This window comes from Oncorhynchus tshawytscha, linkage group LG10, assembly GCF_018296145.1.
Source record: "Oncorhynchus tshawytscha isolate Ot180627B linkage group LG10, Otsh_v2.0, whole genome shotgun sequence".
NCBI lineage: Eukaryota > Metazoa > Chordata > Actinopteri > Salmoniformes > Salmonidae > Oncorhynchus > Oncorhynchus tshawytscha.
The window spans coordinates 53467851-53480328 of record NC_056438.1 but is presented as its reverse complement, the minus strand read 5'-3'; the positions used below and the strand labels follow the sequence as shown (position 1 = coordinate 53480328).

Below are 12478 nucleotides of genomic sequence, written 5' to 3'. Positions count from 1 at the left end.
TCTGGTCATTTGATGAAGCTCTTTCTTTAACCTTAATATCAACTTGTTTTAACATTACACTGTTGTTTTTAGCTGTATAGATGTATTTATTATGTTTTCGGTGTATTTTTAAACGCTTTCAATGTACGCTCAAAATATACAAAAATACAAAGTGCACTAAAATTACAAAAAGTTTAAAGTTAATTGAGTAGAAAATAGATGTGTATTTACCTGTGTAGATACTGGGAGTGTATTTACCTGTGTAGATACTAGGAGTGTATTTACCTGTGTAGATACTAGGAGTGTATTTACCTGTGTAGATACTAGGAGTGTATTTACCTGTGTAGATACTAGGAGTGTATTTACCTGTGTAGATACTAGGAGTGTATTTACCTGTGTAGATACTAGGAGTGTATTTACCTGTGTAGATACTAGGAGTGTATTTACCTGTGTAGATACTAGGAGTGTATTTATTTACCTGTGTAGATACTAGGAGTGTATTTACCTGTGTAGATACTAGGAGTGCATTTACCTGTGTAGATACTAGGAGTGTATTTACCCGTGTAGATACTAGGAGTGTATTTACCCGTGTAGATACTAGGAGTGTATTTACCCGTGTAGATACTAGGAGTGTATTTGCCCGTGTAGATACTAGGAATGTGTTTACCTGTGTAGATACTAGGAGTGTATTTACCTGTGTAGATACTAGGAGTGTGTTTACCTGTGTAGATACTAGGAGTGTATTTACCTGTGTAGATACTAGGAGTGTATTTGCCTGTGTAGATACTAGGAGTGTGTTTACCTGTGTAGATACTAGGAGTGTATTTACCTGTGTAGATACTAGGAGTGTATTAACTAGGAGTGTATTTACCTGTGTAGATACTAGGAGTGTATTTACCTGTGTAGATACTAGGAGTGTATTTACCTGTGTAGATACTAGGAGTGCATTTACCTGTGTAGATACTAGGAGTGCATTTACCTGTGTAGATACTAGGAGTGCATTTACCTGTGTAGATACTAGGACTGCATTTACCTGTGTAGATACTAGCGCTGGATGCCGGGATGCCAAACTGTGACTCGATGAACTTGGGTATGAAGGTGATGAAGGCGGTGACGATGGCGCTCTCTGCAGTGTAGGACAGGCTCACAAACAGGAAGGTGACATTACTCAGGATCCTCACTGCAGCCTTAGGCAGCTCTACACAGGGACAGGGAGGGAGAGACAGAGAGAGCGAGGGAGAGAGGGGGAGAGAAATAAACATGTAGGGGAACAAGACAGTAAGTTAGCAAAATGAGCATAAGACAGACAAAGACACAGGGAAGGCTGACGGACCATTTATATTATGGAGCTATGCAAGGGTACATCTGCTGACAAGGAGGACATAAAGGAGTATGTACAATGTACAGTAATTCACATTCCTATTCAGATTCCCCACTACCTTAATAGGAACAACATTTTCTCTGCCCATAATTAGAATGAAACCTCATTACAGTAGAACCCTATATATTTCAACTTAGTAAACTTAATTAGAACATAAAACGAGGCAATGGGCTGTTATTACAAGTCATTTGTTATAGTGCGAAAGAAGTTCCGCTCTAGCTGTATATAGCGGTCTGTGGCAGCAACAAACCATGCCAAGCATTTAGACTACGATCAGTATCAGTAACTAGGTTTCCATAAACTTGTCGAGTGATTTTGTGTCGACATCTAAAAAAATTGCATAGAAAAGAGATGCGACAATTGCCTGCTTACAGTGAGTTTCCAATGGTCTAAAAACAGCTGGACGTAAGGACGTCAACACCTAATAAAAACAAGTCTTTATATTATCCTTGCCCTGTAAAGAACAAATATTTTTATAATTGAAAAAAAAAGTATTTTTCAAACAGTAGGCATTTAGAATTAAACGTGGAGAGGAGCTTTAAAGTAACGTGATGACATCATGTGCCCCTCGTACCTTGACAATTATTTGGCAATCATACGTTTCCATCATTTGTTGCAATAAAGGAGCGGTAGCTAGACTAGCGAGTCAGCAGCCGGAGGGCTGCCAGTAAGCGAGTCAGCAGTCGGAGGGCTGCCAGTAAGCGAGTCAGCAGTCGGAGGGCTGCCAGTAAGCGAGTCAGCAGTCGGAGGGCTGCCAGTAAGCGAGTCAGCAGTCGGAGGGCTGCCAGTAAGCGAGTCAGCAGTCGGAGGGCTGCCAGTAAGCAGTCAGCAGTCGGAGGGCTGCCAGTAAGCGAGTCAGCAGTCGGAGGGCTGCCAGTAAGCGAGTCAGCAGTCGGAGGGCTGCCAGTAAGCGAGTCAGCAGTCGGAGGGCTGCCAGTAAGCGAGTCAGCAGTCGGAGGGCTGCCAGTAAGCGAGTCAGCAGTCGGAGGGCTGCCAGTAAGCGAGTCAGCAGCCGGAGGGCTGCCAGTAAGCGAGTCAGCAGTCGGAGGGCTGCCAGTAAGCGAGTCAGCAGCCGGAGGGCTGCCAGTAAGCGAGTCAGCAGCCGGAGGGCTGCCAGTAAGCGAGTCAGCAGCCGGAGGGCTGCCAGTAAGCGAGTCAGCAGCCGGAGGGCTGCCAGTAAGCGAGTCAGCAGTCGGAGGGCTGCCAGTAAGCGAGTCAGCAGTCGGAGGGCTGCCAGTAGCAGTCAGCAGCCGGAGGGCTGCCAGTAAGCGAGTCAGCAGTCGGAGGGCTGCCAGTACAGTCAGCAGCCGGAAGCGAGTCAGCAGCCGGAGGGCTGCCAGAGCAAGTCAGCAGCCGGAGGGCTGCCAGTAAGCGAGTCAGCAGTCGGAGGGCTGCCAGTAAGCGAGTCAGCAGCCGGAGGGCTGCCAGTAAGCGAGTCAGCAGCCGGAGGGCTGCCAGTAAGCGAGTCAGCAGCCGGAGGGCTGCCAGTAAGCGAGTCAGCAGCCGGAGGGCTGCCAGTAAGCGAGTCAGCAGTCGGAGGGCTGCCAGTAAGCGAGTCAGCAGTCGGAGGGCTGCCAGTAAGCGAGTCAGCAGCCGGAGGGCTGCCAGTTCGAATCCGATGGGAAAAATCTGTTGAGAAGCGAGTTGGCAACCGGAGGGTTGCTGGTATCAAATCATAGATACCATTGCCTGCCGTTGTGCCGTTGAGCAAGGCACTTAACCCCCCACAACAACAGCTCCCAGAGCGCCCAGTGTGGCAACTCTCCAAAACCTGTACGTGTATCTTTTAGAGGTAGGGTTAAAAGCGGAAGTAACATTTCAGGTGGACCTTGTGTGCAATTGAACAATAAAGTGATCTTAAAATAAAGAATGTTTGACAAAAGAAAACCCCACTCCTGTAGAAACAGATATAAATGTTGTTGATCTTTAGAAAACTTCTCCTAGATCTGCCCGCAATTATTTTTTGTGTGAAATTGTTGTCGAATAAACCTGGTCAATGGAAACCTACAAATTCATAGTATATGAGAGGCAAGAGTCAGTGAGATAACCCTGCTTCTTACAGCCTCAATAGCACCCCAAATTGCAACCTAATAGCTATATAGTGCACTTCTTAGGGAATAGGGTACCAGTTGGGACACACTGTATCCTCTCTCTCTGTATAACATACCTTTAATGTCTTTCCCGAAGCCCATGGATGATGTAACTTTCTGACTCTTGCTGTCGGCCTTCTCCTTGGTGATGTCATCATCGCTGGACACGTTGTCCAGGGTGATCTTTTTCCTCTTCTTCTTCTTCTTGTTTCTGGGAGGCAGCTTCTTGGGGAAGGCGAACATGGGGAATATGACCAGTAGCATGGCAATGGAACAGAGCAGGAAGCCGCTCCACCTGAGAGAGCAGAGAGGATTTAGCTTAGTGATGGGGGCGGGGTATCGATTCTCAAAAAAATAACAAAAATGTATTTAAAAATTGCTAGGTAGTTAATATTAGCTAGGCCTAGTCAGCTGTACCTGCGCTAAAGCTCCTGTACTTTTCCTCCTCTACCTTGTTCTCCATCTTCTTTTTAAATAGTGAGCCATCGTGTTTTCAGCACTGTTCACCGGACGTGCTACCTTGTCCCAGACCTGCTGTTTTCAACTCTCTAGACAGCAGGAGCAATAGAGATTCTCTGAATGATCAGCTATGAAAAGCCAACTGACATTTACTCCTGAGGTGCTGACCTGTTGCACCCTCTACATCCACTGTGATTATTATTATTATTTGACCCTGCTGGTCATCTATGAACATTTGAACATCTTGGCCATGTTCTGTTATAATCTCCACCCGGCACAGCCAGAAGAGGACTGGCCACCCCACATAGCCTGGTTCCTCTCTAGGTTTCTTCGTAGGTTCTGGCCTTTCTAGGGAGTTTTTCCAAGCCACCGTGCTTCTACACCTGCATTGCTTGCTGTTTGGGGTTTTAGGCTGGGTTTCTGTTCAGCACTTTGTGACATCAGCTGATGTAAGAAGGGCTTCATAAATACATTTGATTGATTGACTTTTATTTCCATGACTGATCAAAACTAATTTTCTCATGGCTTTCTCTTGTCCCTCTGCAGCAGACATGGTGAGCAATATGTTTGGAACATCAAATCGCAATAAAAATCACAGTATTGAATTGCAATACATATCGTATCAACATCTAAGTTTCGTGATTTCATATCGTGAGGTCCCTGGGAATTCCCAGCCTTAATGTCAAGTGTAATGTAAAGTGTTCATTTTGTATATGACTGTGTGTCTAAGACTATTTTCCTCTCAGGGAGCAAGCCTAGCGGTTAAGAGCGTTGGCCAGTGACTGAAAGGACACTGGTTTAAATTGCTGAGTTGACTACAGTAGGTGAAAAATCTGTCGATGTGCCCCTGAGCAAGGCACTTAACACGAATTGTGCCAGTAAGTTGCTCTGGATACGAGCGTCTGCTAAATGACTAAAATGTAAATATAAAAATGACATTCAAGTTTCTTATCCAACCCTGTCCTATCATCTGCAATGAGTTCAATAGCACATTCCCACAACACACAAGCCCCAAATTAAACAGCATGGAACACTGGAAGAGTAATAGTGCATTTGGAAAGTATTCAGAGATGTTCGATCTGGTTCAAGTCCGGGCTCCGTCTGGACCACTCAAGGACATTCAGAGACTTGTCCCAAAGCCACTCCTTAGTTGTCTTGGCTGTGTATTTAGTGTCATTGTCTTGTTGGAAGGTGAACCGTCACCCCAGTCTGAGGTCATGAGTGTCCTGGAGCAGGTTTTCATCAAGGATCTCTCTATACTTTGCCCTGTTTATCTTTCCCTCGTTCCTGACTAGTCTCCCAGTCCTTGCCACTGAAAACCATCCACACAGCATGACGCTGCCATCACCATGCTTCACCATAGGGATGGTGCCAGGTTTCCTCCAGACGTGGCGCTTGGCTTTCAAACCAAAGAGTTCAATCTTGGTTTCATTAGACCATCGTCTGAGAATCCTTTAGGTGCCTTTTGGCAAACTCCAAGCGCCTTTTACTGAGGAGTGGCATCCGGCTGGCCACTCTACCATAAAGCCCTGATTGGTGGAGTGCTGCAGAGATGGTTGTCCTTCTAGAAGGTTCTCCCATCTCCAAAGAGGAACTCTGGAGCTCTGCCAGACTGACCATCGGGTTCTTGGTCACCTTCCTGACAAAGGACCTTCTCCCCCGATTGCTCAGTTTGGCCGTGCGGCCAGCTCTAGGAAGGGTGTTAGTGGTTCCAAACTTCTTCCAATTAAGAATGATGGAGGCCACTGCGATCTTGGGGACTGTCAATGCTGCAGAAATGTTTAGGTATTGTTTTCTAAAAACTACAACTATATATTTTTTTAAAACTAAAAACCTGTTTTTGCTTTATCATTATGGGGTATCGTGTGTAGATTGATGAGGATTTGTATTTTATTTAATACATTTTAGAATAAGGCTGTAACATAACAAAGCGTGGAAAAAGGAGTCTGAATACTTTCCGAATGCACTGTATGTACATTATTTCAAATCCCACATTTGACAAGCTAACATGTACATAACATACATTTCTATCACCACCAATCACATCATATTTAACATATTAGGCCTAAGCATTAACAATCCCATATGTAAACGTCTAAATATAAACAAATATATATATGATTTTATTAGATATTTTATAAACAATACAAAACACATACAAACAACTAGATCATTACATCAGACCTGCCCAGAACCACTAGCCCCCACCCCTATCTCCAGCATCTTTATCACTTTCTGCCAAATGGCCTCAAACTGCACCATTTTGTTTCTCTCTGTCGCCCACGCACGTACATTTCTTTATAATAAATAATTGCACCTTTCCATTGTGTAAACGACAGGCTGATGTACAGTTTTTGAGTATACATTCATTTTAAAGAAATTATGAGAATAGTATTGAAGTTGGATGTATTTGAAAATATCGACCATGGTCAACCCACAATTGCAATTGTTGTCATAGAAATAAATGTATTTCCTATTACAAACTAATTTACAGTTTCTATGCCTTTAGTATTCCACGTGGGCCAATTTATCAATGAATTCTGAAAAGCTATCCAACGATTGTTCCATACGGTTGTGTTTCTAGTGAGTGATATTGGTTCTTGTAAAATGTGTTTCATTTTCTTCCATATCATTAGTATTAGTATTATTAACTATGAAGTTGTAATGTTCCTTTGAAAATAGACACATAAAAATATTATGGGTATTAGCGTATCTTCAATATGTACCCATTGTTCCTCTTTTATGCATTTAACTATATGTCGCAAGTACAAGCCTTGGGTTGAGAGTTCATACAATTCCATGTCTGGAAGATTAAAAACATCCTCAGACTTAGGAAAATGTAAAACTTTACTTTTTATTCTATGAAATGTATTTGCCAATATAAAAGGTCTGTTATGACCTACTATTCTTTTTTAAAGAACGTCTTCGGTTGGATATCAGTCGCTGTCCATGGTTCTGAAAGACCATGTAGCTATGTGCATAATAGCAAAGTTAATCAGCATATTGGTGTGGAGAACATTGCGGAGTCAGCGGCAGCAGCAGAGTGAGGAGATGAGAAAACAGCACTTGCCTTAAGACAAATCCTGCTTCTGTTGCCTGTTTGAGTGTTTGTTTAATAGCCTACTGATTCCATGAGCTCCAAGCCTCATTCAACCACAACATGTCAGATGAAGCAATTTAACAAATCCGGCCATTTTTAATCTTTGCTATGCTGTAATAAAGGATTTACACTTTTTCCCATTAGAACAGCCTCTCAGGTATTACTTAAAATGTCCTTAGTGTTATTTACACTGTTCCAAATGGTCCGAAAAAATAATATTGTAATATAACAGCACCTGTTTTAGGCTGGGTTTCTGTATAGCACTTTGTGACATCTGCTGATGTAAAAAGGGCTTTATAAATACATTTGATAGATTTTTTCATTGATCGCACTTCCCCTTTCCCTCTTCAGCAACCAGTAAATATTCCCTCGTTTCGAGTTTCTCTTTCATGTCCTCTGCATTTCTTTTGCTGTCACATATGTTACGGTGTTCAGAGTTTGTAATAACCAATTTATTGATGCGAGTATGATAGGCTATAGGTCAGGCCCTATTGGTCAGGTGCATGCTAATGCATACATTTGTCACGTAAAGAGAGCAAAGGTTGAGGGATTAGGGAATCTATTTCCTGAACAAATTAGGGATTTTGGTAACAGAACTTTTCAGTCAAAAATTGCTATAAGACAATGCACACAGTCTGTGTTTATTTTTTACCACAGCAAGTCTGAACCCAAATCAATTGCGGTCGGACTCCCCCTAGTCATTTGTGTGTCTTATTTTATAAAACAGTGCTCATAAAGCATCAGACAAGCTCAGTGCATATAGTTGGTCTTTTTTAAACACACAGACACAGGGTGTGTCTACATGTAGTAAAATACATGTTTAAAAATGGACTATTCGATTGGTCGAAAGAACAGGCTATTCTCGGTTGACCAAGATTTTTTTGGGGGGTGGAGACGGCCCTAAAGGGAAGCCATGGCTTGTTGGGTTTGAGTCGCAGTGTTGCTTCAGCCACAGATTGGTTCACAGTTGTAAATAACTGACCGCTCCATTCTCTCCTGGTTACATGATGATTTTGATATATCGATTTTAAAAGGCTTATGTGATGTCTGGTTTCTTTATGTAACCACAGTCTTGTTGATACAAAACTGAGCTACTCTCACCCCATGCGTCCTATCGGTACGCGCATGCGCCTCTCTAACATTTCTATTCAATCGCATCATTTAACATATTCAGTGAAAAGTCTGGAACATTACCAGTTGCCAATGAAGCGAGGGTCGCTCTGATCGATGTTGACGATAGTCTTGGGGTCGACGTAGAAGCCGATGAGAACTCCTCCCATCAGGTACCCAGCAGCCGGACCCAGGGCTCCCATCACGTACATGACAGCTGCAGAGAGAAAGAAATACATGATGTGAGGCATAAGGACAAATGTACATGTTGAGAATGGATAAGAAGAGTTGGAATGCTAAGAGAACAGAGAATAAAGAGTATGGATGCATCCCAAATGGCACCATATTCCCTATATAGTTCACTACTTTTGACCGGAACCCAAATGGGGGCAACGTCATCTATCTAATGGTGCTAATGCTACTATGAACATGATATCCTCAAACACCTCAGCCAGAAGTGGATAGGGTTGCATCCCAAATGGCACCCCATTCCCTATGAAGCGCACTACTTTTGACCGGAACCCAAATGGGGGCAACGTCATCGATCTAATGGTGCTAATGCTACTATGAACATGATATCCTCAAACACCTCAGCCAGAAGTGGATAGGGCTGCGTCCCAAATGGCACCCCATTCCCTATGAAGCGCACTACTTTTGACCCTTCACTATCGAGGGAATATGGTGACATTTCTAGACACAGGCTAGGCCTTCCCTTTCTGTATCATCCAGCAATTCACACCCACATGACACAAAACTGCTTAATACTTTGTGTCATCACGTCATGCACCAAGCAGTCTTCCTCCTGACTCAGTGTGGCAGCAAAACACAGGAAGTTCTGAGCCCCAGCTGATTGTGTGGACATGGGTTCCTGTTCAAGGCCTTGAGGCCAAGTTGCAGGCCCCAATCTCTTATTTGAGCAGAGTACTATTTTTGCTTGCGGCACCCGTTATAGAACAGGCTCCGATGCAGACACACAGCAGCAGGAGCGTGGGCCCCAAAACGGCATCCTATTCCCACCCTTCTCCACGCTCACCCCAACACCAGTGTTTTATGTTAATGTGATCTATAGTGTTATTGTGTTTCCATCAGGAGTGTGACATTAAAGGCTTGTTGCGAGCAGAATCCTCAATGGAAATGCAGCCTAATGACCAGGTGCCTCATTTATAACTGTTGTGTAAAATTCGCCAAAAATGTCTGTGTGTACCATTTCTGAAAAAAGATAAACATATTGATTTATAAACCTTTATTTGCTGTATAATTTGGAACTATTGGTATTAAGGCCAAATCAAAAGAAACGCAAAAGAGCGTGTGTACACGCTGGAATTAGAATGCACGGTAGTGAATGGTAAAAAACAGATGGGCTGCGAGCATCAATGCCGTCAACAGCGTCATGCCTGTAAATTGAGCGGATAAACTGCCAGAAAATAGACTGTTTGTGCATTGTTTTGTATAGTTAAAAGGGTCGATTTAGTGTTGATAAGTTTAGCTGCCAGTGCCAATAATACATACAGTATTTGAAAACAATAACTTTGTCCCTACCGTTGTTGATTTCGAGCACGGTCAAATAGCCAAGGCAGCTGGGAAACTCGAGGAACTCCATTCAAGAGAGAATACTGTTACGTATACTGAACAAGAATATAAATGCAACATGAAACAATTTCAAAGATTTTACTGAGTTACAGTTCATATAAGGAAATCAGTCAATTTAAATAAATTCATTAGGCCCTAATCTATGGATTTCGCATGACTGGGCAAGGGCGCAGCCATGGGTGGGCCTGGGAGGCCATAGGCCCACCCACTGGGGAGCCTGGCCCTGCCAATCAGAATGAGTTATTCCCCACAAAAGAGCTTTATTACGACAGAAATACTCCCAGTGGTCTTCGGTTGTGAGGCCGGTTGGACATACTGCCAAATTCTCTAAAATTACGTTGGAGGCGGCTTATGGTAGAGAAATGAACATTCTAATATCCGGCAACAGCTCTGGTGCACATTCCTGTAGTCAGCATGCCAATTGCATGCTCCCTCAAAACTTGAGACATTTGTGGCATTGTGTTGCATGCCAAAACCACACATTTTAGTGGCCTTTTATTGTCCCCAACACAAGGAAAGTCTGTGTAACGACTACGCTGTTTAATTAGCTTATTGATATGCCACACCTGCCAGGTGGGTGGACTTTCTTGGCAAATGAGAAATACTCACTAACAGGAATGTAAACAAATGTGTGCACAACATTTTAGAGAAATACACTTTTTGTGACTATGGCACATTTCTAGGATCTTTTATTTCAGCTCATGAATCATAGGACCAACACTTTACAAGTTGCATTAATATTTTTGCTCAGCATAGAAATAACGAGACTAGCTGAATTCTTTATAAACTGCTCGGGTGTATTAGCTACAACTCGCCTCACACTCATAACAGAAAACTGGTACGGTGGATCCCATAGGACATATAAGTTAGTCAAAAGAAACACAAAACAATAATTCACAAGGGCTACATTGCTAACATCATGACAATATAAATTGGCATACGCTACGCAGTGTATGTGAATTGATGCTCTCTAATCTTGTGCGCACATTTTAACGGCGTCTTTTCCATGTAGTTTGGCATGCAAAAGACAAATTGTTGTACAATATTAAGTTTATCTATAGATTATTGGGTTCATATGTCCTGCCTTGGTATAGACCCCGAGATTAAATAGGCAATGATGTCACGATCCTATCGCACAGCAATACTGTAGCCTACCCATATTTTACTTAAGCTACCGTTCTAATCTTTAGCAGTAATTTGTGCTTTATCTGGAAAAGGATTGTGTCCGTTTCTGAAAGACAAAACAGTTGGAATCAATTTTCTGCGTCAACTTTTCCCCCAACCTACAGTGCCTACAGAAAGTATGTACACCCCTAGACTTTTTCCATATTTTGTTGTGTTATAGCTGGGAATATCAAATTGATTTTTTGGGGGTCAATGACATACACAATACCTCATAATGTCAAAGCAGAATTATGTTTATTTACAAATTCTTACAAATGAAAAGCTGAAATGTCTTGAGTCAATAAGTATTTAACCCATTGGTTATGGTAAGCATAAATACAGTCAGGAGTAAAAATGTGCTTAAGAAGTTAAATAATAAGTTGCATGGACTCATTCTGTGTGCAATAATAGTGTTTAATGTGATTTTTGAATGATTACCTCATCTCTGTACCCCACACATACAATTATCTGTAAGGACCCTCAGTCGAGCAGTGAATTTCAAACACAGATTCAACCAAAGACCAGGGAGGTTTTCCAATGCCTCGCAAAGAATGGCAATTATTTTTAAATGGGTATAAATTTTAAAAAAGCAAACACTGAATATCCCTTTGAGCATGGTGAAGTAATTAGTTACACTTTGGATTGTGTATAAATATACCCAGTGACTACAAAGATACAGGCGTCCTTCCTAACTCAGTTGCCGGAGAGGAAGGAAACAGCTCAGGGATTTCACCATGATTTTAACGGCTGTGATAGGAGAAAACTGAGGAAGGGTCAACAATATTGACAGTGAAAAGAAGGAAGAAATGCACTTTATGTCCTGAATACAAAGCGTTGTGTTGTATTGGATTTGTGCCAAACATATTACTGAGTATCACTCTCCATATTTTCAGGCATAGTGGTGGTTGCATCATGTTATGAGTACGCTTGTAATGGGTGAGGACTGGGGAGTTTTTCAGGATAAAAAAGAAACTGAATGGAGCTAAGCATAAGCAAAATCTGTTTCAGTCTGCTTTCCACCAGACACTGAAAAATGAATTCACCAAATCTACACTGGAGTTGCTTACCAAGAATACAGTGAATGCTACGGATTGCCCGAGTTACAGTTTTGACTTAAATCTAATTGAAAATATATGTCAAGACCTGAAAACGTTTGTCTAGCAAAGATCAACAACCAATTTGACAAAGTTAGAAGAATTTTGAAAATAATAAAATGGACAAATGTTGACAATCCTGGTGTGGAAAGATTGTTGAGATTTACCCAGAAAGACTCAGCTGTAATCGCTAAAGGTGCTTCTACAAAGTATTGACTCAGGGGTGTGAATACTTACGTAAATGAGATAATTTCATTTTCAATACACTTCAAAAACCATGTTATCACTTTGTAATTATGGGATATTGTGTGTCAATTATATACATTTTAATCCATTTTGAATTCAGGCATTAACAAAATGTGGAATAATTCAAGGGGTATGAATACTTTCTGAAGGCACTAAATATGGTTGGGCAGGCAACCATAAAAAATGCAATAACTGTACTTACACTTTTATTTCTCGGGTGTTTTTTGACTTTTTTCTTTATCTTTTATTACTGCATTGTTGGGCA

The 12478-nt window shown here is 42.0% G+C and overlaps 1 protein-coding gene across 3 annotated transcripts in view; it reads right to left on the bottom strand.

The window, feature by feature from the left end:
- LOC112260431 (solute carrier organic anion transporter family member 5A1) overlaps positions 1-12478 on the bottom strand; it is a 35813-nt gene that overhangs the window by 11592 nt on the left and 11743 nt on the right. For all 3 annotated transcript variants that reach the window (XM_042328758.1, XM_042328759.1, XM_042328757.1), the window contains exons 3-5: positions 8204-8336; positions 3528-3745; positions 1013-1177 (exon numbers count right to left, since the gene is read on the bottom strand). In XM_042328758.1, the coding sequence (XP_042184692.1) occupies positions 1013-1177; positions 3528-3745; positions 8204-8336 (516 nt within the window). The remainder of the gene's footprint in view (positions 1-1012; positions 1178-3527; positions 3746-8203; positions 8337-12478) is intronic.